This window comes from Neophocaena asiaeorientalis, unplaced genomic scaffold (assembly GCF_003031525.2).
Source record: "Neophocaena asiaeorientalis asiaeorientalis breed wild unplaced genomic scaffold, Neophocaena_asiaeorientalis_V1.1 scaffold543, whole genome shotgun sequence".
Lineage (NCBI taxonomy): Eukaryota > Metazoa > Chordata > Mammalia > Artiodactyla > Phocoenidae > Neophocaena > Neophocaena asiaeorientalis.
Genome location: NW_020173671.1, coordinates 1849048 through 1876468, shown reverse-complemented (window position 1 = coordinate 1876468; position 27421 = coordinate 1849048). Strand labels below are relative to the sequence as shown.

The following is a 27421-nucleotide window of genomic DNA, read 5'->3' as shown; positions in this document are numbered from 1 at the left end:
TTTTTTGCTGTACGCGGGCCTCTCACTGCTGTGGCCTCTCCCATTGCGGAGCACAGGCTCCCGACGCACAGGCTCAGCGGCCATGGCTCACAGGCTCCTGACGCATAGGCTCAGCGGCCATGGCTCACCGGCCCTGCCGCTCCGCGGCATGTGGGATCCTCCCGGACCGGGGCACGAACCCGTGTCCCCTGCATCGGCAGGCGGACTCTCAACCACTGCGCCACCAGGGAAGTCCCCTCACAAGTCATTTTAAAGACACGTTTCAAATACATTGGCCCAGGATAAGTATATCCGATAACGATTTTTAGATGTCTGAAAAAGAGTTTCATTTAATATATAAGGAATTCATGCAACTTAGAAACCTACACAAAAGAAAATGAAAATCGCCTTTAGTTTCATTATCCAGAGAAAACTACTGTCAACATATGGGCATATACCTTTCCAGTCTTCTATCTGTAGATTTAAAAATAATTTTAGAACTATGACATGTTCACATACGGTTTTTAGTATACTTTTTTCAGCCACTATTTTATTATGAATGTTTTCAATATCAAACTGTTTTTAATAGCTGCTTAGAATTCCATCTTATGGACATGCCATAAAATTATTTAACCATCCCTATATTTTTGGGCAATGAAGACGCTTCTGTTTTTTCCTATTATATCATTTCTATTTCCCTTCATTTAGTATCGTTTTACAGGATCTTTTTTTGGCCCCACTACCCCATGCCACTAGCTTTATTTCTCTAATTCCATTCCTGTTAAGAGAGAGAGTATTTTTCATATTTTATATAATTTTTGATGCATTTGCAATCCTGCTTTCATTTGCCCAGTTCTTCCACCCTTATTAGGAGAAACCGTAAAGAAAATAGCTAAGCATGCAGCTTGTGGTAAGTGGACTCTGCTTGGGCCTCCCATTAGGGGCAGGTGTCTGTGGGAACCTCGCTGGCCTCTGGGCGCTGCCTGTAGAGCAAGCTCCCCTGGATTGGCAGGTGGCCTGGGATGGGGACCACTTCCTCAGAACCACCTAAAGGATGCCAGGCCCAGCAGAGGCCTACAAGTTGGTGCTCCTTCAGGGAAAGGAGGAGTTGGGGGAGGAGAGAAGGAGGGGGGCATCCACAGCTGAGGCCATGCAAGATGATGCCGAGGGCTTCCCTGGTGGCGCAGTGGTTGAGGGTCCGCCTGCCGACGCAGGGCACACGGGTTCGTGCTCCGGTCTGGGAAGATCCCACATGCCGTGGAGCGGCTGGGCCCATGAGCCATGGCCGCTGAGCCTGCACGTCCAGAGCCTGTGCTCCGCAACTGGAGAGGGCACAACAGTGAGAGGCCCGCGTACCGCAAAAAAAAAAAAAAAGATGATGCCGAGCCTCTACTATTCACCAGGTTCAAGGTCACTGGCCTGGGAGTCAGAAGTTAAGGATTCTAGTCCCAACTACTTCACCACCAAACTGCATGGCGTCGAGAAAACCATACAATCTCCCAGCGCCCAGGGTGAGAATGCAATTGTTTGTTCTCGGTCCATTCACCAAGGCCCTGACAGTCCGTCCTTGGCGTTAGAAGCGGGGTTGGCCGGCAGCCAGCCACTCCCAGCCTTTAGCCGTCCAGCCTGCACATGGTTCCCTGGCTCAGGACAGATGGAGGAGTTAAGGGAGCCGCTGCACTTCAGCGCCGGGAACCTCTGAGCTCTGAGCGCTGTCAGCAAGGCTGCTGCCCCAGCTGCTGGGTTTGGTTTCCTTGCTTCTCTTGTTACAGCACAGGGAGCTGAAAGGGGGCTTCTAAAGCTGCTGATCTTCCCTCCAGGTTAATTTCACAGGCATTACTGCCCCTGCCTGGCTGGCTCCCCGATGTCTCCAGGGCCTGGTGGAATCCCAGTAACCTGGAGCTGAAAGGGCACATCGAGACCACCTTGTCCCTTTCCCTGATCACAGGTCGGGAGGCACTTCCTTCTTTGCTGGATATTGTCCATCCAACTCCTTTATTAATGAGACTAGAGGAAGGTGAGACGGATCCTTGAGCTTTAGGCTAAATCTCTCTCTGGATCCCTCCCTGAGCAGAAGGGTAACTGAGGGGCTTCCAGAGACCTTCCCCAGCCCCTAGAATGCTCTCCAAGACATTCCAGAATGGGATGTACAGAGGTTCTAGAGGTTCTAGAGGTTCTAGAGGTACAGAGGTTCTAGAACCAAACGTGCCAGGGTTAGAATCTCCACTCTTCTGCTTCTGGCTGGGTGACTCCTAACAAGTTAGTTGACTCAGTTTCTTCCTCTGTGAAATGGGCCAATAACCCCCACCTCATAAACTTGTCATGAGTTTACAGGTAAAAGCGCTTAGAAAAGTGGCGAACGTTAATCACTTGACAGATATCAGCCCTTACAACCAAGGTACCACCTGGACCCAGAAGAAGCCGTTTGATATTCTAAAACTTCTGGGGAGTGGGGTTAAAGGTACCAGTCCCCAAACTGCAGCCTCGGGGCTGCTATGGGATTATCATCAGGAAGTTTCTGATTCTTATTTTCATTTTCTTAATAAGATGAAAGTCATATGTCTACAGGGGCAGGAAACTCAAACAGTGCAGAAAGGGACAAAATAAGAAGAGAAAGCCGTCTTCACCCCTCCCCCACATTCCCTGTCCCTTCTGAGGATCTCAGAAGTACAGATGCCCCTTTCCCACCCCCAGGAACTTGGATTCAGTAGGGCGGGCTGGGGCCTGAGCATCTGCATTTTAACCTCTGCTGTGGTGCATCCTGGTAAGCGACATGGGTTCCCCCAGAATTACTCCCTCTCATGGGTTCTCCCTCTTGATTTGGTGTAGGCTATTTTCAAGATGATCAGTCCTGAGGATGTGAAGTGTCTTCCGGAAGATGAGAACACCCCAGAGAAGCGAGCTGAGAAGATCTGGGGGTTCTTTGGCAAGAAGGATGATGGTGAATTACTTCTCCTTCCTAGCCTTTGATTTCACAGTCATGGGCTGTGTCCTAGAGATCCCAACAAGATTGACCCTTCCGAGTCCAGTGCCCACGCAGGACCGAGGACCCCTCCTCCTGCTGCGGGGCTGTCGGAAGGGCTTCTGTGGGGACTTGCGCAGAATGGTCAGTGGGCAGTTGTGGGACCCCTCTGGAGCTGATGGGAAATGGCACCACATCCCACCGCTCATAAAACTCCATCCCTGCCTGAGATCTCTGGGGGGAGGGGGAAGGCTCTAAATGATGGTGTGCTTTGGAAGAAAAAACATCTTTTGTTATGACAGAGTTAACCCACGTTGAAGGAATTGTAAAACGTCAAGGCAACAGCCCATTAGCAGTTTGTATGCAAACGGCAAGTTTAGAGGCTTTGCAAAGCAAACCACTTTCTTTTCCAACGGAGTGCCTGCTGTTTTTAGACACTTTGGTTTACTTGTTTACAAAAATGCCTTCTGCACGGTTGGGAGAGGGTAAACCTCACTTCAGAATAGTCTGAAAGCAGGGAGTCCCAAGTAAATGGGATCTCAATTTACATGGTTTTTCCTTTAGGAAGTTAGTTTGGGTCCCTTGAGAAGCATGGCCAGATGGGATTAGAGTTCAATTAGATTTCAAGAGATTGATGAGGGGGAAGGCATATGAGGGAAAATGGGGAGGGGTCTGGAAGAGGCAGGGATAAGCCATCAGACTGCAAAGCAGATGAAACGGTTATGCGCAGAGGCAAGGAAAGCAGGTTGGGTGAGAAAAGTCTTAGACTGCACTGCCGGGCTAGGACAGTCTTGGCAAAGCTGAGGGGGTGTCCTCAAGCCCCCTTCTTCCAGGAGCTGGCCTGTCTTGGCTCCCTGCGCTGTTCAGTCTGGCTGGGAGCAGCCTGTGGGGAGTACGGCCTTGCATTGTAAGCGGAGATGGATTCCACAACTGGGCAGTGAGGGCTACTGGTGCATGAGGCCCATGTCCAACTCGGGAAAGACACAGGAGAGGGGCTGGTGTCAGATGGGGGCTGCAAGCTTGAATGACCACAGGGGCCGTGATGATGAACGAGAGAGAAGTGGACAGAGGCCCTACTAAGTGATAGATAGGGACTGGCGAACAGTGTGGGGCGTGAGGGCCTGTCTGGTCTTACGGCCTCTGGTCAATTGTTGCCACGCTGGAACACAGTGCCACTGGGGCCCCACCATCTGATTTGTTCAAAAGAGAGGCCAGCAATCGAGATTTTTAAAATCCGAAGTGCCTCAATTGATGAAACACTGCATGGTCCAAACACATCTGAGGAACCGGTATTGGCCCCTTTTGTGATCTCTGGGGCAGTCTCTTACCAAGGTTCCCGGGCACAGGCCTGAGCAGGCTGTCAAATAAGGACCCTGCTAGTCTGCAATCTAGGAAGAAGGCAGGTTAGCAACCAGATCTTTGATGTTAGGGCCAGAACTAGGGCGAGGCAAGTGAGGTGCCCTGGCACAAAATTTAAGGAGGCACCCATCCTCAGGTGCCAGCCCTGTGCTCACAGGACCGTAAAAGTGAGAGCCTCCTTAAATTTTGGAGGGTAGGCACCTCCCTTGCCTCACTCAGATGTCACCTCCCCTTTGAGCGCACCTTCTCTTGGATGCAGCCTGGTGGCACCTTACCCCACTGGCTCTTTCACCTGCTTCATGACACCCTTCTGGGTCTGCCATGTGCTGAGTCCCTTGCTCTGCTATGTGCTAAACTGAAAACTGACCCAGGTGAAACTCACAGGGGGCAGTGGTATTGGGAGGCTGAGACAGTACTGCTACCACGTGATTTGTGTTTTCACATGGCCCATCTGGAGACAACGCCTCACTCCTGGGAGGAGTTTCAAGCTATGTGTGAGGCTGATAGAGCAGCTGGGACTACTTCTTCTTTTTTTTTTTTTATAAATTTATTTATTTTTGGCTGCATTGGTTCTTTGTTGGTGCGCGCGGGCTTTCTCTAGTTGCCGCGAGCGGGGGCTACTATTCATTGCGGTGCCCGGGCTTCTCATGGCAGTGGCTTCACTTGGTTTCAGAGCACGGGCTCTAGGTGCGCGGGCTTCAGTAGTTGTGGCTCCCGGGCACAGACTCAGTAGCTGTGGCGCACGGGCTTAGTTGCTCCGCGGCATGTGGGATCTTCCCGGACCAGGGCTCGAACCCACGTCCCCTGCACTGGCAGGCAGATTCTTAACCACTACACCACCAGGGAAGTCGGCGGCTGGGACTTTAAAACCCAAGTTTCACCATCCTGACCTGCACAGGGAAACAGGCTGGATCCTAATCCAGGAAGGATTAAGGTTGCCGAAAAGGCCTGGAACATAAGCCAATGGCAAAACCTAAATCAGCTCAGCCAGGCTTTATTGAGCACCTACTACGTGCAGGACTATGAGCATAGCCATGAGCAGGAAGGAACAGCTGCCTCGTTCTAGGGTCATTTCTACAGGTGACTGTCTCCCCATCAGACAAACAGTTTCCTGGGCCAGGGGACATTATCTCACTCCTTTCCACGCCACACCCTGCCCTCTGCCCCCTGCAATGACCTCAGCCCCAGACACAGTGACTCTGGCACAGAGGAAGGGCTTAGTGAGTGCATTTCACTGGATAGAACTGAATTCAATAGTTGGGGACAAGGATCTCTCTTGTCCTAAATGGGAAGGTAGATCACAGATGCAGAGACGCCTAGGAAAGGATCACCAGCCAATCAGAAGAGACACAGCACACTTCCTCGAGGCCCGGCAGTGCCTGAACTTAACCCTCTTGTTGCTGGTTCCTGGGGAGGTCCAGGGGTCCTAGGGTGGAGTCAGGGGTGGGGTTACCCTCCGGGGCACTGAGACTCAGTATTTTCAATAACAGATCCATCCGTACTGGGTATGCTGGCCGACGTCAGCTTTATCGCAGCCTATCCTGACTGAAGTAATTTCTTCCCCCCTGTGCACAGATAAACTTACAGAGAAAGAGTTCATCGAGGGAACCCTAGCCAATATGGAAATTCTACGACTGATCCAATTTGAGCCGCAAAAAGTGAAGGAGAAGTTTAAGGAAAAGAAACCCTGACGTCAACTGCTCAGGTCTCCTCCCCGTCCCCCACGCCCCAATGTAAACACGCATGTGCACACGCGCCCCCGGGGCGGGAGAGCCTCCAACCCGCAGCACAGTAACCCCGCAGCACGGCTTCCAGCCAAACGGAAGCGTCTTTAGCAATTCACCAAGTCCCGCCCACTATACCCGCCTGCCTCCCCTCCACCTGCCCGCCAGCCCAGGCTTCCGCAGTAATCCCAGGATTAGGTCACAGGAGGCCCAAATATCCCCAACCCGTACCGTGTAAGCTCCTTTGTGGATTGCTGGGTAAGCAGGTTCCAATAAATGCAAGAGGAGCCGGGAACGTAGCTGACTGGTCATTCTCGAACTGGAAGAAGAAATGATTTCTGTCGGCTCAGCCTCAAAGACAAGGATGTGTCGCAGCCGTAGGCCAGGGTGCGGGGACTGTGGTGCTGAAGGAGAGACAGCACAGCCCTGTTCTCCTGCAACTCAGGGCGCAGAGGAGACCACAGACCTTGAACGAGTCGGTTGAGGTGGTGAGGTTACCATGGAGACACGCAAAGCACTGTGGGAAGACACAATGGGAGGGGCCGACTTGCCCAGAGATGGGGAAGGTGTTCCTGATGAAGAGGCGTTTCAATTAAGACCCAGTGGACTGCCGTGGGGGAGAGGTGGGGGTGGGGAAGCAGTGTGTCTCAGAGACCCTGAGGCAGGAATGAGCGTTTCGAGTTCTAGGGCCCTGAGAAGGCCAGTGTAGCCAGAGAGCAGAGGGAGGGAGAGCGGATTGTGAGGTAAGCCTCCAAAGCAGACAGGGGCCAGCGCATGCAAGGCCTTCCCTGCAGCCCATGGGAGGTGAGGGTGGTGGGTACCGTGTGGGGTTTCAAGTAGGAGGGATTTATGTTTGTAAGAGGACCCTCTGGCAGGGTAGAAATAAATCAGAGGGGCAAGACCGAGGCCTGGAGATCACACTCTTACAGTCGCCCAGGTGGCCTGGGCCAGGGGAACAGCAGTGGGAGGAAGAGAATGGGACCTGCTCGGGAGATATTTAGGAGGTAGAATCCACCTGACTGGTACAGAGGGGAGGAGGGAGGAGCAAGGATGGCAGCCAGGTTTGTGGCTTGGGTGCCGGGTGAGTGGTGACGTCATCCACCGAGATGGGAAACACCAGGGAGAGATGCTGGTTTCAGGAGATAATGACAAGTTCAGTTTTGATACGCTGCAAGGTGAAGCGAGATGGCCCTGAGGCCCCTATTTTTAGGGACAAGGAAAAGGAGATGCAGAGACAGCAAGCAGGTCGCCCAGGGTCAGCTAATGAGCAGATGCCAGGCCAGCACTGCCCACTGGCCCACACTGCCTTATGAGAGCTCTAGGGCCTGGAACACCTCGGAGCTCCACTGGCCGGTTCTCGAGAGCATTGTGTTCAGTTTTGAAAGTTCATTTATTCTCCAGGCCTAAGTTCCAAGATGAGGTTAGAAAAATGCAGGACATGCAGATGTCCTGGACACTTGAGCAACCTGTGTGCAACCCTCTGAGGCCGGGGCGTCTCCATCTGCTGGTGTGGGGGGATCACCCCAGCTTTAGCAACAGCAATGGCACAATCACCGCTGCCAGAAAGTGCCGCTCTTTGTGGAGGGTGAACTGGAGAGTCATCATGACACTTACGGATGGAGCGTTTCCTACGGGCCTGGCATCCTGCTGGAGGCTCGGCGTTATTTCACTGATGGAGGTGTTATTATCCCCATAGTGTAGATGAGGACACCAAGGCCACGAAGTAGGAGTTGGATTTGGTGCTCAAACAGGAGTCCCTACCGGGACATGACAGGACAGAGAATTCTGGGATTGCACAGCATCGGAGCTGGAAGTGAGAGGGGGCTCCACAGCATCTGGTCCAGTGGTTCTGGGGGGAGGACAGTAATAACCTGCCCAAGATACCCCTCCAGTATCAGACATAGCGGGCCACCCAGGAGCTATGTGGGAGGGAGATGAAAGACCCAGGGTGGTCTAGGGACAGAACCAAAGGGCTCAATGCCTCACTCCAGTGCTCTTTCCACACACACTGCCCTCCATGACGCACTCTGGTTGATTGGGGTGTGAAGTTGGGAGCTTTTCACTTCTCTCTGAGGTCAAGGTATCCTTGTCACTCGAGTCTAAAAGGATAGACACTGCATAATAACCTTGTTGGTTTGTGGTTCAACAAGAGACATAAAGGGGCCACTGGACCTTCTGTTGGCCAATGGAGGACCCAAGGGTCATAACCTAACTAGCACATCTTCTGTTAGCTTGGGGTGGCAGGGCCACTTGGGCTGGGATCCTGTACAGCTCTAGGGCACCCTGTGGGGAAGATGCTAAGAGAACTTAGAGGCAGTGTAAAGTCCAACTTGACTGAAGAGAAGAGAAGGAGGTAGGGGTGGTAATGAGCTATGTCATCAAGACTCTTCCAGATGCAAGGAACGGAAGACGCGACACCAGTTTCTGTGGCACAAATATTATTGACTCATGTAACTGAAATTCCAGGAGTAGCACCAACTTTATGGTCAGGCTTAATCCAGGGGCTCCAGCAAGGTCTCAGGGCTCTTTCTCCATCTCCTGGTTCTGCTCGCTGCTGTGGAGTCTCCATTCCCAGCCAGGCTTTTCCCCCAAGAGGGCTACCAGCAGATCCAGGCTTACTTCTTTGTGGTTCCAATTTCAGCAAGAAAGAAAAAATGCTTTCTTTGTCAAGAGTCCCAGGACTGTCTCTCACTGGCTCTGACTGGTTCTGTGTTCATCCCTGACCCAATATCTGGTGCCAGGAGGATGTCATGCTCAGCCTGGCCGAGCAGATTTTCATGCCCATCCTTGGCACTGAGGATGGAGTTGGAATGACTCAAACTTCAAGGACTGAGAGTGGGAGATGTGTGATTTCCAAAAGGAAAATTTTCGTGCTGTTAGTATAAGAGGGGTGGATGGTAGATGTCCACTATAGAGACTTTGTGGAGGTCACTTCACATCTCTGAACTTCTGCTTCCTCACGTACATGGAAACTCAAGGGCAGAAACAAACTCGTCAAGAACAATAACCCAAACTGCTCTCACAGGGTCCCAGCCTCTTGTGCAGTGGCCCTTGGGCATTTCTTAGCATCCCCAGGAGGCACCCCAGACAGATTCATCAATAGGTCCCTCGGTGCCAGGTACCATTGCTGCCACCGGTCACATTTCCACCACAGCCAGGGCTACAGTGCTTCTGACGTGTCCCAGCTGTGTGCTGGGCTGCTGGTGTGCTTTCTGGCCTCACCAGCCATCCATGTTTCTAGAAAGTGTCCCAGGTGACTGCAAAGCCAGGATTGAGACCCACGAGGCTGGATCTTTAAGGCAACAGCAAAGTGAATGATCTAGGGAGTGGTCTAGAAGAAGGCAGACACTTGCCTTCCACCCTTTTGACCTCTGACCTCTGCTTCTCTCTCCGACCTCTCTGCCCACTCTTCTTGCTCCCTGAGACAATGGACCACCCAGGTTCCCAGGCTGAATACTGCAGCTCTTTTTCCCACTTCTGGCCAGGAACAGTGCACCAGATTCTCCAGGGGCAGAGACCTTCAGCTCCAGTGTGAAACCGATGTAAAAGAATTAACAAATCAAATTAAATAAACTTATGTTAATCATTCGAAGAGCAAGTGGCAGTGTGTGTGTGTGTGCCACCCCATGTGTGGAGTGAGCGGAGAGGGCATATTTACAAGTGCTTGAAAAAAAGTTCCCTCTATCAGTGGCCGGGTCCTGGGTAACTGACCCTCGACAGCATCTGATGCTCCCAAGACGCTTCTGTCTTGTCTCCTTTGATGAACGTGTTCTGAACCTGCTCTGAACTGGCTATGCTGGATACTAGCTGGGAATACGACGCGGCCCAGCTTTCTAGGTGCTAATGGGTTGATGAGAAACGGCAGAGATTTTTGCAGAAAGGAGAAAGTAGGACATGTATTTTAATGATTGAATTGTGGACAATCTGGACACCAAAAAAACAAACCTTTGCTTTGTTATGTACTTGCCTAATGTCACTGCCTCAGTTTCCCCTGTTGCAGAGCAGAGCCAGGACTGGGGGGAGGGGAAGATGGGCACCAGCCTCAGGTGCAAAATTTAAGTTAAGCGACAAAAAGCTCAGTAATCAAGATAAATATTTTCATGCAATCGTTTAAAAATGAAGATTAATGTTAAAACGTCCATGGTGAGCAAAATATCAAAATTTTACACAGTCAGGACCAGACCCTTTATTTGCATCTCATGGCCTCACTTTCTTCACCCTCACCCCAGCCTTGGTTCCAATAAAATGTCATTTTTAATAAATGGCCCGTGGGCTGTAGCTTTGATTTTTTTTAATATTGCTTTAAAATATTACTTATCTTGACGACTGTGGGTTTTTTAGTACTCTCTTAAATTTCGCACCTGAACTGAGGTCTGCTTGCCTCACCCTGGTCTCTGTCCTGCTGCAAAGTGTCTTTGACAGTGGAGCTGCCAGGTGAAATACAGGATGTGCAGTGGATTTGGATTTCACGTCAAGTATATCCCGTGGGATATACTTAGACGATAATAATATTAGACAAATAATAATATTTGTCCAAAATTCAAATTTAACTGAGAATTGTGGATTTTTAAAACATCTTTATTGGAGTATAATTGCTTTACATTGTTGTGTTAGTTTCTGCTGTATAACAAAGTGAATCAGCTATACGTATACTTATATCCGAATGGTGTATTTTTAATTGCAAAATCTGGCACCCCTACTGGATGAGTATCGTATCGCGCCTCCCCCTAATATAAGGCAGGACTTGGTCCCACAGCATCACACCCCGGCCACCCACGTACACATACATTTTACACACTGTAACTGACACCCTGTTTCCATAGAACGTTCCTCCCTTGACCTTCCTCAGCCTCTTGCCTTACAGTTGCAGCCACTGAGCCTGACCCTAATTGCCTGGGCCCTCCTCAGCCTCCAGAAGCACCAGAAGTGTGTCTGGGCACAACTTACTCCCCACCTGCAGACCGGGTCCACAGCCCCGGCCCCCTCGGTGCCTCCTCGGCGTGTCCAGATCAGCCACAGTCCTCTCATTTCAGCTGGGTCCCCTCCAGCTCTCAGCATCCAATTCCATACGAGGAGTGGGACTCTTATCAGTGGGGGACTCAGGGCCAGGAGAACAGTGGGCAAACCTCCCAGAGCAGAAGGTACAGCCATCCAGGTATCAACGGCAAACGAAAAATGGCAGAGAACGGTAGGCAAGTAAGGCTTGAAGAAGCCAAGCTCAGACAGGCAGGCGGAGCCAGAAAAGTGAGAAAATGACCAACAGCAACTTTCAGAGGGGCCCTGGGTGCTGGGGCCAACCCTCCGAGGAAGGATGGTTTCGTTACAGGTCAAACAGAACTGCTGCTGCCCACGGATGAGAACTGAGATGGAGAGAGGGAGGGAAGACTTGACAAGAGAGGAAGAAGAGAGAAGGGAAGGAGAGGGCTCTGGGAGGGGGCGGAGTGCGGTCCACCCTGTCAGAGGAGGGCAGGCGTGTCACAGCTGAACTGCTGAATGCAGGACTCCGGCGGTCTCTCCCGCCAGCGGCCAGCTCAGGGGGTGCTTCTGGCTGCTGCCCATCCTGCCCCAGGTTTTCAAAATGTGGGCTCGCATCAGAATTACCTGGGATGCTTGTTACACAATTCCCGTCGCCGGCCATCGTCCCAGATGCACCCTCTTAGAATCTCTGCCATGAGTCAGACTCTGCATTTAAAACACTTCGCAGGCGGTCCTTGGACACACTGAACCCGACTTCAGACAGACACCTGTACCATGAAGGGTAAAGGAAGGATAGCGGCTGGCCTCTATTTCATAGCAGACATCTCTCTGTACCCTAGGGCTCCATTCACTCGAATATGGGCCCAGCCCGGAAGGCTGGTGGCGCTCTGGAAAACACACCTGCGGGGGTGATGAGGATGACAGGGCACGCAGAGGCGGTGAGGGTACGCAGCCTCTGTCGCACAGAGCAGGGCAAGCCGGGAAGAGACGTCCAAAGTAGGCGGGGCGACGTCACGTCGGAGTGGGCGGGGTGCGCGGGAAGTGGGCTGACTTTGCACCCGCAAGGTCCGCAATGTACAGCTTGGCCGCCTCCTCCCTCGCCCATCTCAGGAGTCTCCAGGGAGCGGAGCCAGAGAGGTGGGCTCCTGCCTACATCTCGCTCTCCTCGAGAATCTCCTCCATGGTGTGGACCAGGGTGAAGTCCCCCTCGCTGCTCTCCGACACGCTGCTGCCCCGGGGCCAGGCTGCGTGGCCTTGGCGGGGCAGGGCGCCCGCCACCCGCAGGCCCTCCTCAGTCGAGTGCAGGAGCTGCCCACCGTGGGGCGAGGGCCGCGCCTTCTGCAGCTTGCCGGAGCCGGTCCCCTCCGAGAGCTTCTTGGGACATTTCTCTAGGAATCGGAAGTTCTTCCCCAGGACCCAGGCTCTGCAGCCCGAGTGGTGAGCTAGCAAAAAGCGGGCCCACTGCTTCCGCAGCTCGGCCTTCACCTGCCAGGTGAGAAGAGGGCGGGGTTACTGCCTGGGAGCCACTGAGTCCAGTGTCCACTCAGCAAATGTGTACTGAATGGCTACTCTGGACCACCCTTGGGAAACCTACCTTCTCACTAGGGGAGACGAACAAAGAGAAGCAAACAAATACATGTGAGCAGAGCAGATGTTAGTGACACCGTGAGGCCTTTAAGCAGGACAGTGGGGTGAGGAGACTAAAATCTGAGAGGGTGTTCAGAAAAGGACTGGTCGAGGTGACATTTGAAACCTGCCTGGTGGATTATGGGTCCCTGCTTGAAGATACAGAAAAGGCAGCAGTGAGCCAGACGGAAGAGGTTTTGACGTCAAGAGGCTTACATTCTAGCGGAAGGAGACAGAAATCCATATTTACACCTGGGATGGGGGGAGGGGAAGATGAAAGGGAGCCAGAGATTCCACCAACTCCTCAAGTCAGGAGAAAACTGCTCTGGCCTCTTCCCCTACCCCTTTCAAGCCTCTTTCTGGGGGAGCAGAGAGTTGGTTGGGGGCTCTGCCATAATATTAACAATAAAAATAATCGTTGTTACCATGCATAGGATCTTTACCATGCATCCCTGGGGTATCACTGCAGGGTAGGGACCATTGTTATTCCCATTTTACGGACGAGGAAACTGAGGCTCAAAGAGCCACGGTGACCTGACTAATGCAGATCTCCTAAGTGGGTGAGTCATGGCTTGAATGCAGATTTTTGGACTCCAGAGTTACAGCTGGTAACTGTATGACACTTTGATACTCCCAGTGCGGCTCCAGCGGGGCCATGGTTGGGCTCTGGAAAGAAAACTCATCCCAATACCTTTCCCCATAGGTCTAAGATGCCTGCTGCTCTCTCTACTGGATGTCTGTGGTACCCATTTGTCCCAGGACGTGCTGGTCACTGCACACCCCCCCAAGGCACCATCGTGTAAACCGAACTCTCCAGGGGCAGGAGGATGCCGGCCCCAGCCTCGCAGGGAGCTAGGACGGCAGCATGGAAAACGTACCTCTCCATTGGAAAAGCAATACTGCAAGGCCACAAGTAGTCCCTGGAATGAAAGGAAGAGGTGGCGTGAAGCTTGACTCAGTAGAAGATGTGTCTGACGGTTACTTGGAAAGTCCACAGACCAGCCCTAGTCCTAGTAGCCCCTACGAGAGGCAGGCAGCTACTTGATTGTACTAACTAGAGTGAGTCATAATGATTACATTAACTCGGATTTCCATGTGGTCTCTTCCTACTTTGACACTCACCACCCACATCAGCCTAGGCGTTTGCTTACACGCTCATAGGTCAATGATGATTAAACCCTAAAGGTTCTACATCATTCATTCAATTATATAAATACTGTACAAGGTGACTGTCCCATTTCTATTTGTCCATAGTGGGCAATGGCTAATTGTTTTTGCCTGATTTGCATCCTTTCCTGACCCTCCCCTACTCCCTGGGCTTCTGGCAGGGCTGTCAATCATTTGGTCCTCATGTTCTAGGAGGGCCATCACCACAATAAACAGCCCAAATGGTCATGTGATCCAAGCAGGCCCAATCTCAGTTCTTTTCAGCAGGAAAGAAGAGACAGTTGCACCCTCTTCCCTGCTTTTGCCAACTTTATAGTCAAAGTTAGTCTGGAGACACTCAAGGGCATCTTCCCAGCTACGTGGAGAGCACCCGTCTGAGGATAAAGTCAACATAGAGAAAAGCAGAGGCTGGAGATGGTCAGAGACAGATTTTGATGATATTGTTTGAGTACCTGGATCCAGCTATACCTGATCGTGAAATTTTCATTTTTGTGAGATAGTAAATACCCTTTTCTCGTGTCAGAATATTTCTTCTGAAAAGATAGATCATTTCATGCCTGGGGTTTACCATCACACTTAGACTAAAATACAATGTCCTAACCACAGGAGGAGCTAAGGTGATGTGGCCTTGTGTCTGTGTCACTGACCTCACCTTGTACCACGCTTCCCCTCAGCTACTATATTCCAGCCACACGGACCTTCTGGGTGCCTTCAGCATCTCAAGCTAATGGATTAGGTTGCTGTATAACTAAGTGGATCAAAACAATAAAGATTTATCGTCTCACAGACTTCCTACGGGCCAAGAATCTGGCCATGGCTTAGCTGGGTATTCCCGCTCAGGGTCATTCTTCTGGTTGCAGTCAAGTTGTTGGCTGGAACTTCAGGTATCTGAAGGCTTGACTTGCTTCCAAGACAGCTCACATGCCTGGCAAGTTGGTGCTGGTTGTTGGTAGGAAACCTCCATCTCCCTCCATAGAGCTGCTTGTGTGTCCTCAGGACGTGGCAGCTGGCTTCACCCAGAGGGCGTGACCCAAGGAAGCCAGGCGGAGGCTGCAACCCTTTTTATGTCCTAGCCTCAAGCATCACACGCTTTCATGCCCACAGTACTCTAATGGTCGCACAGGTCAACCCTATTCTGTGTGAGAGGGCACTACTCAAGTCTGTGAAAACCAAGAGGCAAAGATGACCGGGGGGCATGGTGGAGACCGGCTATCAGCTCATTTCTTCCTCGGGTCCCGTTGTCACACTTTCTGTCTTCTGGACCATTCTTTCCTCAAATCTCTGCCTAACTGGCTTCTCAAAATTCAGGTCATAGCTCAAATGTCTCCTGAAAGAGAAGTCTTTCCCCACCACTCAATTTTTGGCAGCCGTTCCAGCCACAATCACAGCTCTCTATTTCATAGTCTTTAGGATATTAATAACCAGCATTGTTCTTCATTTGTCAACCTGGTTATTGTCTGTCCCTCCCCGCCCCCTTCCCCCAACCAGAAGACCACCTTTATCTGGTCTTTTCACTGCCAGATATTGGAAGGGGGTGGGCGTGCTTTCGGCGTGCCAGAAGTCTCACAAATGAGTTGGGTGAAATAGGATTCCTCATCACAAGTGTGTCTTTCACTTCGTCAGGTCCTTGAGTCATGGTTGGAGGGGCATCCTGGAGTCTGGCTGACTCTCATTCTAGATGAAGCGAGTGTGAAGGGAGCGGTCCCACGAACAGATGGCTCTCACTCCGTGTGTCACCACCACTTGGCGGTCTCTCCAAAGACCCCTCGACAGCAGGAGGCTGGTGAAATTCTCTAAGCAATAGGCCCTTGGGAGAGTGAAGGGTCCCCTAAAGCAGCAAGGAAAGGAAGCTGTTGGGTCCAGTGCTAATTTCTATGGTGGAGTCACTAAGATACGACCCACTGAATTTGCACCTGCACACCTGCCCACCCATGCTCTCACCTCTGCCTGGCGGGCTGGAGGGGAACAGCGTGGGGGTCTTTAGAAGGTGCGTGGCCTCTGTCCAGGCACAAGCTCCTAAGTGTGTTTCTAGCTCCATCTGCAGAGCTGCTCTGATTCCTCATCTTCCTCGGTGGTGCCTGAGTTCAGGTTGCTGCAGGACCAAACGATCAGTGTGGTAGCTGGTCTCCAGAGATGGCCCCAAGGATTTCTCCCCTCCTGGTAGGCATATGTGACCCTTCACATCAAGAGATGGACCATATCTTCCCTCCCCTTGAATCTGGGATGTGCCTGTGACTCCTTCTACCAGCACAATGTGGTAGAAGTGACATTCTGGGACTTCTGAGCCTTTGCCTTAAGAGGGTTGAAAGCGTCTGCTTCCTCCCTCTTAGAGCACTTGCTCTTGGGATACTCCTAAGAGTCCAGGTGCCATGCTCTGAGATGCACAAGATACGTGGAGAGGCCACATGGAGAACTTAGGTTCCTAATCGATAGCCCCAGCTGAGCTCCCAGCCAACAGCCCATGTCAACGTCCAGCCGTGTGAATGAGCTGTCTTGGATGTTCTGGCCCAAATCAAGCCTTCAGATGTTTGCAGCCCCATTCGAATATGGCATGTATCAAAAGGTTCACCCTGTGAGTCCAGACAGCCCAGCTTACGGAATCATTCGAGATTAATAACGTAGTTTCTGATTCAAGCCATGGAGTTTGGGGGGAGTTTGCTACACAGTAATGGGTGACCCAAACATGCTCCCTTGCCAGGGAGTCTGGTAGGCTAGGATCTGTCCTACAAAGAAATCTGTCCCACAAAGCTCTGCATGAACGTCTTATCTTCAGCTGGCCTTGGGTGTGTGAGATCAGCTGATCAAGGGGTCACATGACCGATCAAGTCCTCAGACAGAGGGAGAAAGGCCACCTTGTTGTTGTTGTTTCTGATTTGGGATTACTTTTTAAAGAAGATTAGGACCAAGCAACACAGGAAACCCCAGTGACTAAACTTTAGCCTTTGAAATCCCCCAAAAGATTGAAGTAAATTAAACATGGTTTCAAAATGAAAACAAGTTACCAGTGGGCGCTCTGTCTCCATTCAAAGCCACATGCAATTCAGCTCTAACAGAAGGTAAAAAGAGCCACTGTCCAGTTGCCCCTACCATACCTCAGGCGCTGTCCCCTGGGCCTTTGGTGTGGTGAGTGTGGGGATTCGATGAAATTTATTTTGACCCAAATAAAGCCACTCCAGCCAGTCTCAGCCATCTGAGCCTCCGCAGCTTAGGCTCCAGACATATGAGTGGAGAAGTCATCTAGAAAGTTCAGCCCCAGCAAGCATCCCTGGAGCAGAGGTGAGACATGCCTACTATGTCCTACCTGGATTCTTGACCCCCAGAATCATGAGAAATAATAAAAATTACTGTCGTTTTAATCTGCTAAGTAATGGATGACAGTCGAAGCCATGGATAACCAAAACACCCAGGTACCTGAACCACAGGTGGCCTCCTGTTTCTAGTTTCATCCCACACACACCTGTCAAAGTCCCGAGAGCCTCCTGGTCTCTACTCGCTGTTCATGTTGCACAAGCTGTGCAGAGAACCCAGCAAAAATAGGCGCTTAATAAAAGGCTTCATGCTGACACGGTGAATATTGATCGTGAGTCACACCAACTATTATAGTGCCGGAAACAAACCACTTTTCCCTTCTTAGTCACCGAGTCACGCTGGCAGGATTAAAGCAACATTTCCATCTCCACACCCTTCTAATGCCAAAGCCGATAAATCCTACTGATAACCAGAGCTCCCTTTCCCTCTTCGGGCTCTCGCAATTTCGAGTGTGCATTTTGTTTTCTCCAAAGCCAAAGGCATCCTTGTTCAGATGTCTACTTACGTGGAAGGAGCTCAGAGTCAACTGAATGAAGAGTCGTATATATCGTGGAAATCCTTCAACTTGATCGTCAGTGATGAAAGAGAAGAGAATCTCATGAACACCCAATAAAGGAATGAGGACCAGCGTGGACTTGGCCAATCTGCAAATAGCAATCAAATGCGTGTCATGAAAGCCACCTTGGGAACAGGCAACATTTCCTGCTCTTCTGTGCTTCGTTTACTGTAGCTCTAATGGCATTGATAAACAGTTGATTTTCCCGTTTGTCTCCTTGGCTACACGTTGAATGCCTTAAGGGCCAGTGTGGTCCTGTTCACTGATGCATCCCCACACCTGACTCATGGAAGATGCTCAGAAAACATGAATTGGATGAATGAATGAATGAATGGATGGATTCCTCCATATAATGATATACCTACAGATCTTAACGTTTTGTTTGATGGATAGATTTCCATGCACATGGCTGTCACCATAGGACATTACATCCCTTACCAGGTTTGACAAGTTTCCTGTTACCTAGCTAGCAGGTGCCTCTACCTCTTTCTCTATTTGGGACTTCCAGTGTCAGGGCTTTACGGAGCCTGAGAAGAGAAAGAAAATGACTTGCCCAGGGTCACGCAGCCACTAAGTGGTACCTCCCAGCCTGGAAGTGGGGCTTCTGACCTCACACTCAGGCCTTGCACACTCCAAGCAGGATTTCATCATCTGCCCCAAGCTGCCCCCAGCCCTGGTGATAGCAAGGGCAGCAGGAAATGAGAAACTGATCTTCCTCGTAAAAAGCCCTGTGTGGAAGCTTGCTATTGTATACACTCTACACAAAAAAGACAAACATTCCTTTGTACCACCCACGTGCAAATGCACAGCTGGGACCCAAACATTCCATACCGTATACTGGTGGTTCCCAAGTAGACAGACTATTAGAATTCCTTACGGAGCTTTTAAAATAGATATATTTTTATTGGTTGGCTCTCTCTATATATAGCTTCCTGAGCCCCAATGTCAACCCCCTGAATCAAAACCTCTGGAGGTTGGATTCTGGGAATAAGAATCTTTAAGGGACTCCCCAACAGGATACTGACAAGCAGCCACGTTTGAGAACAACTGTTCTTCACCATTGAGCTGCTTCTTGATTTCAAACTACATTAGCACAGGTGACATATTCAGGGCATAAACAAAGCTATTGTCTGATACACATTGGGAAAAAAAGAGCTTAAATTTCATGATTTTTTTAGCCCAAGTCCTTGTCTTAAAGGGCCAAACTAGGAGAAGTTTCCTCCCCACTGAATAAAAACCCCGTGGAATTAAAGATGAAACAGAGAGGGTCAGCAGCCCCTCATGGGCAGTATCTTCAAGCAGGTTTAACTTTATGCAAGAGAAAGTGCTTACTATGAAACTTGCATCTGTGAGAGTCATTCAGATGCAGTGTTATCAATGAAACAAAAAAACTCACCTTTGTGCCCTAAAAGGACCTAAAGCCTATAACAGGTGAGTAGGAGTCACCAATGAGAGGAACTCCCCCCGAGCATATGGGCTGAGCGTCCCAGGGCCTCGATGGTCAAGGGGAGGCCAAGGAGTGGGGAGTCTGAGACACAGGCCCTGGTTACGTGGTTCTCCTGAGCCGAGCTCATACCTACTTGCACACGCACATTCACCAGTGCACACTCACTTAGCTGAGCAACATTAAGGTGTTCCCAAGGAGAGACTATTTCAAGAGTTCTGGGTTTTGCTTGTTTGTCTAATTTCCAGGAGTGTTTTAAAACCCTGTAGTTCAGAGGTTGCCAAGTGGCAGCCATGGGTTATAGTTGACCTGCAGACAGTCTTTGCTTATGCTAGGTAGTGATTTTTGCTATTGGAGCCATCCTTAAAAAATAAGGTGGGGCTTCCCTGGTGGCGCAGCGGTTGGGAGTCCACCTGCCGACGCGGAAGACGTGGGTTCGTGCCCCGGTCCTGGAAGATCCCACATGTGCTACACAAAAAAAAAAAAAAAAAAAAAAAAAAAAAGTGATTTCAAGCAAAGGGGTCCAGATCTTCAGCTTCCTTTGAAAAATGGGGAGATCTGGCCATGCTGGGCCCCAGCTCCTGCTTGGCAATCGTCGGTTACAGCCTTTAGAGGGAACATGCATTCTCCAACTCAACCAGCCTCCTTGGCCCTTGCAAGTGTGTGAGTCTGCGACCCTTGCTCTGTGTTATATGGGTTTTAATGACACATACTTACATGCAGATCCACGTCTTACCATCAGCTTATTCTTGGGGCCATGCTACTACATTATGCTTTTAAAATAAACTTTTCATTTTGGCATAATGTTAGATCTACAGAAAAGTAGCAAAGATCATGTAGAGAGTATCCACATACCCTTCACTGAGTTTCCCCTAATGTGAAAACACTCCAGAACCATGGTACCTTCGGCAACGCTAACAAGCTAACGTTGGCATATGGCCAATAACCATACTCCAGACTTTAACCAGATTTCACCAGTTTTTCCACTAATGTCCTTTTCACATTCCAGAATCCAATCCAGGATCCCACACTTAGTACAGGAGGATTTTTAAGGAATGACCATCTTTTTATGAGGTTTTGGGCCATTTTAGTACCTGCCACCTCTCTGGGTAGATGTCAGAAGGAATTTCCCACTCCTCACCTGATTCTCAATTCTCCTTGGACAAAGGACTATTTGCGTCCCTGTTCAGATGAAAATCCATAAATGTCTATAGCAGCATCCTCTTATGAACTGTGTTTATGCCTGTTTCTCATCTACAGTCATTTGTTTATTTAAATGGTTTAGTTTATTGCCGTCGGTTAGCTCTTCAACAGATATTGGGCATCTGCCCTAGACATATGATCAAGCAGGAGGATCTGGGGCCAAAGGCAACGGGACACGGGGCAGAACCTGGGGCCTGGGTTCAAATCCCAGCTCCGTCAATTACTAGCGACGTGGCCTTGGGAAAATTATTTAACCTCTCTATCTGTAAAAATGAGGATTATACTACTATCATCTGAAATGTTAAAATAATTATAAAAATATTAGTAGCAATAACTCCTGACAGTGTCATTGTAAGGGTTAAATAACATGGGGCCAACCCTCAGAATAAATGGTACCCGATACATGATGTGCAACCAATAACATTTAGCTATCACCGTTTTTAAAGCATCTGTCCCTGTCCTCAAGTCGCTCACAACCTCAGTGACTTGGATTATTTTTCTTCCATTTGTGACATTTTTCTGAAAGTTCTTTCAGAAAGGAGTCTGGGATTTAGCATGTTAAGAAATGATTCTCCTTTATAAGTTCCTTAAGAGCTCTGGCCCATGCATCACACGGAAAGTTAAGATCGTTTATCTAGGAGGAGAGAGCCACCTCCATGCCGGGAACAACAAAGAACAGAGAACTCCCTCCCAGCTGAGGGTCCACTGGTGTCTGTCCACAATCCAGGGACATTGCTTTTTCTCCAGGCTTGGCTCAGCTGTCCGTGTCCAGACCAGGCAGACAGCTGGGCTGGTTACAGTTTCCTTCTTGAATGACAGAAGCCGGGGACTGAGGGCTAGGACTGCAAAAGGTCTCCAGCTCCTAGCCACTTGCCTCTTTGGCAAGGACTAAGTGTGTTTAATTTAAACTTTCCTAAAATATACTCCTGGGGTGGGGGTGGGGTGCAAATCTTGAGAACTACATTCTGAAAGTTTTCAAACTCATCCGGCCCTATGGGTGGAGACTCTGGGGAATGAACCTCCCTCTCACCGGGACGGGTGCACCACAGGGCACTGGTGGTTTCTCAGGCCACCGTCAGTGATCCTTCAACACCAACCACTTTACTTTGATGACGTGATCACCAAGCAGCCTTCTGGTGATGGCTTTGGATTTCTGGATCTTCTGGTGCCAACTTTACAAGGAGTGCAGGCACTAGAAGGAACGTCCCACTCCCACTTTTCACAGACTCTAAGAATGAATAATTGTATAGTCTGGTTTGTAGATTAGTCTCTTGTTCAGTTAGACTTAGTTAGACTAAGTTAGACTAAGTTAGAGTTCAGTTAGACTTAGCCCTCCAAAGTCTCAGCCACTTTGGCCACTCTCAGCCGAAGTCTCCCCAGGACAGTCCCCAGGTGGTAGACATCAAACTCGCCAAGGTGAGGTGTCTCACGCTGGGAGGCCTCCAGGTAGGCAGGCACCCAGGTTCCTCTTTTCAAGATTTTACCTTGAAGAAGGATGGGGAAGTTTCCAGACAGATCGTTTATGCCAGGCAGGGTTACTCTGTCTCTCCCCAAAATAGCTGTCCTGAATCACTGCTCAGCCATGAAGGTGTCCCCAGTATATTGAGTTACACTTCCGGAGATAATTGCCTCCTAATTGGGGGTGCACACTTCAGGGCTGTACGAGGACATCCATTTGGTGTTGGAAGAATACATAGTAAGAGAGGAGAATAGAAGTTCTGTGTGTGTTACATTTTTATCTATCCTTTATAATTTTCTTTATTTTGGTGTATCACGTATGTAGTAGTTCAGTAAACCATGTATATATATGATGAGTGACATCATTCTTTACTAATAGACACGTGATCAGAAAAGTTTGAAAGGGGCTTCCCTGGTGGCGCAGTGGTTAAGAATCTGCCTGCCAATGCAGGGGACACGGGTTCAAGCCCTGGTCCTGGGAGATCCCACATGCCGCGGAGCAACTAAGCCCATGCACCGCAACGACTGAACCTGCGCTCTAGAGCCCGTGAGCCACAACTACTGAGTCCGCGCAACACAACTACTGAAGCCCCGTGCCTAGAGCCCACGCTCCTCGGCAAGAGAAGCCACCGCAATGAGAAGCCCGCACACCACAACAAAGAGGAGCCCCCGCTCGCCACAACTAGAGAAAGCCTGTGCACAGCAACGAAGACCCCAACATAGCCAAAAATTAATTAATGAATTTTTTAAAAAAAGTTTGAGAGCCACCGTCTTGGATAACTCTAGAGAAGAGCCTGGAGAAGAGGCCGTCAAGGCTGCTTAGAAACACATTTGCCACGGCCTGACCAGAAAACTCCATGCATTATTTCACTAGAACATCTGGTCCCATGGTGCCCCGACTCTGGCTGTGTATCAGAATCTTCTAGGAACTCTCCTGTAAGAAGTCCCTGTGTGGGGCTCCAACCCTCAGTTACTGAACCAAATATCCAGTAGAAGAGCTCACACATCAGGGCTTTTGGCCGGCTGTCTGGTGATGCTTAAAATAGCCAGGATGGAAAACTATCGTAGGGGCCACTGTGGGTCTGAAGCTCGGGGATGGCCCCAGCAGTACCTGGTGGGCTTTGGAGGCACAGAATGGCGGGGTTTAGGCTCTCAGTCTGTGTGGAAAGTGGTACCTTGCTGTTCGTCTGCCCCGTGTCTGTCTCCCGGGAGTGCTGTCCTCTGTTGGGTTTCCATGGTGCCTGGTTAGTGAGAGGATTCCCTCCCTAAATGGACCCAGGCAGGGTAGATGGCAGAAGCCCTGCTCTTGGCCCTGGACCTCCATCCTCACAGAGTGGTGAGAGGCTGAGCCTTGGGAAAAGGGCCAGAGAGCCTGTCAGCCACTTGCAGGCTCGGCCAGAGGCGCCGAGAAAGACAGTGTAGCTCTGTGTGGTCCAGGCCAGCCCAAGAGTCCCAGGGCCAGGGGCAGGTTGTGCAATGTTAGAGCCAATACCGTACATATTTGCCTGGTCCTGAACGGTGTGTTTACCCTTCTGGAACTCCCGGGCGTGGTGGGGGTTAGGCTGACAGGATTTGGGGTCTGGACACCCGAGGCAAATACCACTCACCACATCTGATTAGATTGGGAGAGGCGTAACTAGGACCTCCTTTAATCCTGATCACAGGCAGAGGATGGGTCTGGGGTGACGCTCCCATGTGACATACCAGAAAGCAGACCCGGGGAGGCCAAGCAACTTGCCCAAGGTCAGTGTGGGGTCAACGCCAGCATCAGCCCCCCGACTCATGTTCCACACCCACATCCCGGTCCTTGGCGAGTTACAAAGTGTGCTCCTCACAGATGGGGCCCCCATCCTATTTACCTTTTGTTTGAAGCACAGTGCCAAGCGCATTTTAGACATTCATTCAATGTTTGTCAGATAAATGGACAAACTACCTTCCCGGCACACCTGGCTCGGGGCCCATTCTGGCCTTAGAGAGGGAGAAGCTGAGGTAGAGCCACCCTCACTCACACCTCCACTCCTACCACGAGGACTAAAATCTCTACCATGGGAGAGGAACTCTGGGTTAAAACCCTCTGTCCCCAAGAAGTACACACGTCCTACAGAAAGCAGAGTACCTGGAAAAGGTGGGAGGGAGCCCTTTCTCTCTCACTCATTCATCATTTGAGTGACAGCAATGCAGAGCTCAATAAACACCCAGGATCTGACTTACTCTGCGATGGGACCGCTGTCACCATGGAAAGCAGAACACGGGATGCAGCAATGGCAAGTCACAAAGAAAGCGTGACTGCATGAAGAATGTTCCCTTGGGCTCCAAACGTTTGTGGTTGTATTACTCAAGGTCTTACAACTACCCAAATACTCTCTCCTGAGTTACAATATATCCTTTATTCTGTTGCCTCAACTCCTTCCCGAAGGAAGGCAACTGTCAAACTCCCCTTTGTGTGACTCTTTCCTGTCCCCGTAAAGCACCCATTCTTAGGAGCATTTTAACAGTGTCCTGCTGGGGAATGTGTGTGCCCTTCACTACTCACCACTGACTTCATTTGCATGGGCTCGGAAGGTCCTCATCTTTGGCAAAAGCCCTACATGATCCCACGACGCCTTTTTCAGAGGGGCTGTTGCTGACACCCTTGTGTCCGGAGATAAACATACTAATGCAATGTTACCCCCTTCCTGGGACATTAGCCAGAACGGCCAAAAGCGGTAAAAATAATCTTGGGCCCTTGGGTACTGACCTCAGGCCACTCACCTGTATTTATAATCCCTGAAGCACATTTGATGAGCTTTGAGCTTAGAAATGAGAAGCTTGAGAATTTTCAAGAAGATGAAGAAATTGACCTTGAAAAAAACACAGATATGAGTAAGTGATGGACTCCACGTGGCTAGGAATATCAAGGTCACCCTGGACCCACCATCAGATCCTTGTTCAGGGAAATCAGGGGCAGTTTGGTAGTCAGCTGGTCAGGTGGCAAGTGGTCAGGGTAATCCCCACTCTCCCTAAGGCCATCTCAACGGAGAGCCTAGAAAGGACCCTAAAAAGCCGCCTAGTTTATTCTTCTGCCTCCAGGAGACCCAACAGCTGTCTGAGAAAGGCAGATGGACATTTACATTATTATTTTTTAAATTTGTTTTGTTAACGTCTTTATTGGAGTATAATTGCTTTACAATGGTGTGTTAGTTTCTGCTGTATAACAAAGTGAATAAGCTATACCTGTATATATATATCCCCATATCTCCTCTCTCTTGCGTCTCCCTCCCACCCTCCCTATCCCACCCTCATCTTTATCCATTTATCTGTCGATGGACACTTAGGTTGCTTCCACGTCCTGTCACAGGGCTGCAGTGAACATTGTGGTACGTATATATATATATATTTTTTTAATTAATTTATTTAATTTTTTAATTTTTGGCAGCATTGGGTCTTTGTTCTGTGCACAGGCTTTCTCTAGTTGTGGTGAGCAGGGGCTACTCTTTGTTGTTGTGTGCGGGCTTCTCATTGCAGTGGCTTCTCTTGTTGCAGAGCACAGGCTCTAGGCGCACAGGCTTCAGTAGTTGTAGCATGTGGGCTCAGCAGTTGTGGCTTGCAGGCTCTAGAGCGCAGTCTCAGTAGTTGTGGTGCACGGGCTTAGTTGCCCCACAGCATGTGGGATCTTCCCGGACCAGGGCTCGAACCCACGTCCCTGCCAATCCCCTGCAATGGCAGGTGGATTCCTAACCACTGTGCCACCAGGGAAGCCCTCATGTATCTTTTTGAATTATGGTTTTCTCAGGGTATATGCCCAGTAGTGGGATTGCTGGGTCATATGGTAGTTCTATTTTTAGTTTTTTAAGGAACCTCCATACTGTTCTCCATAGTGGCTGTAACAATTTACATTCCCACCAACAGTTCAGGAGGGTTCCCTTTTCTCCACACCCTCTCCAGCATTTATCGTTTGTAGATGTTTTGATGATGGCCATTCTGACCATTGTGAGATGATACCTCGTTGTGGTTTTTTTTTCAAATAGATTTATTTATATCTATTTTATTTGTTTTTGGCTGTGTTGGGTCTGTGTTGCTGCACGCGGGCTTTCTCTAGTTGTGGCGAGCGGGGGCTACTCTTCGTTGCGGTGCGCAGGCTTCTCATTGTGGTGGCTTCTCTTGTTGCGGAGCACGGGCTCTAGGTGCACTGCCTTCAGTAGTTGTGGCACGTGGGCTCAGGAGTTGTGGCTTGCAGGCTCTAGAGCGCAGGCTCAGTAGTTGTGGCGCACGGGCTTAGTTGCTCCATGGCATGTGGGATCTTCCTGGACGAGGGATCGAACCGGTGTCCCCTGCGTTGGCAGGCGGATTCTTAACCACTGCGCCATTGGGGAAGCCCCTCTTTGTGGTTTTGATTTGCATTTCTCTAATGATTAGTCACGTTGAGCATCCTTTCATGTGTTTGTTGGCCGTCTGTATACGTCTGCTCTGGAGAAATGTCTATTTAGGTCTGCTGCCTATTTTCGGATTGGGTTTTTTTTTGATATTGAGCTGCATGAGCTGTTTGTATATTTTGGAGATTAATCCTTTGTCAGTTGTTTCATTTGCAAATATTTTCTCCCATTCTGAGGGTTGTCTTTTTGTCTTGTTTATGGTTTCCTTTGCTGTGCAAAAGCTTTTAAGTTTCATTAGGTCCCATTTGTTTATTATTTTATTTCCATTACTCTAGGAGGTGGATCAAAAAGGATCTTGCTGTGATTTATGTCATAGAGTGTTCTGTCTATGTTTTCCTCTAACACAGGCAGAAGTGTCTGGTCTTACATTTAGGTCTTTGATCCATTTTTAGTTTATTCTTGTGTTTGGTGTTAGGGAGTGTTCTAATTTCATTCTTTTACATGTAGCTCTCTAGTTTTCCCAGCACCACTTATTGAAGAGGTTGTCTTTTCTCCACTGTATATTCTTGCCCCTTTTGTCAAAAATAAGGTGACCATATGTGCGTGGGTTTATCTCTGGGCTTTCTGTCCTGTACCACTGATCTATGTTTCTGTTTTTATGCCAGGACCATACTGTCTTGATTACTGTAGCTTTGTAGCTTTCTGAAGTCAGGGAGCCTGATTCCTCCAGCTCTGTTTTTCTTTCTCAAGGTTGCTTTGGCTATTCGGGGTCTTTTGTGTTTCCATACAAATTATAAAATTTTTTGTTCTAGTTCTGTGAAAAATGCCAGTGGTAGTTTGATAGGGATTGCATTGAATCTGTAGATTGCTTTGGGTAGTAGAGCCATTTTCACAATGTTGATTCTTCCAATCCAAGAACATGGTATATCTCTCCATTTGTTTGTATCATCTTTGATTTCTTTCATCGGTGTCTTATAGTTTTCTGCATACAGGTCTTTTGCCTCCTGAGGTAGGTTTATGCCTAGGTATTTTATTCTCTTTGTTGCAATGGTAAATGGGAGTGTTTCCTTAATTTCTCTTTCTGCGTTATTATTTTTAATTAACAGGTACTGAGTACTTACCATGCCAGGCACTGGGCTAACTTTCCATACATTATTTTGTTTAACCCTCACAACAACCCTCTGGGGAAGCCACACTATTTTAATGCCATGATACAACGAGAAAACAGAGGCACAGAGGAGATAAGTACTATTCCCAAGCTTGCACAGCTAGTAAGTGGCTGAGCTGGTAATTAATTAAATTCAG

The 27421-nt window shown here is 49.5% G+C and overlaps 2 protein-coding genes across 2 annotated transcripts in view; one reads left to right on the top strand and one right to left on the bottom strand.

Moving 5' to 3' along the window:
- Window positions 1-6243, top strand: part of RCVRN (recoverin) — a 9091-nt gene extending 2848 nt beyond the window's left edge. The window contains exons 2-3 of the mRNA XM_024748467.1: window positions 2809-2920; window positions 5876-6243. Coding sequence (XP_024604235.1) covers window positions 2809-2920; window positions 5876-5991 — 228 coding nt within the window. The 3' untranslated portion in view covers window positions 5992-6243. The remainder of the gene's footprint in view (window positions 1-2808; window positions 2921-5875) is intronic.
- Window positions 6244-12150: 5907 nt separating this feature from the next.
- GLP2R (glucagon like peptide 2 receptor) overlaps window positions 12151-27421 on the bottom strand; it is a 47559-nt gene continuing 32288 nt past the window's right edge. Inside the window, exons 10-13 of the mRNA XM_024748453.1 lie at window positions 24516-24604; window positions 17609-17747; window positions 13506-13547; window positions 12151-12486 (exon numbers count right to left, since the gene is read on the bottom strand). Of these exons, the coding sequence (XP_024604221.1) occupies window positions 12151-12486; window positions 13506-13547; window positions 17609-17747; window positions 24516-24604 (606 nt within the window). The remainder of the gene's footprint in view (window positions 12487-13505; window positions 13548-17608; window positions 17748-24515; window positions 24605-27421) is intronic.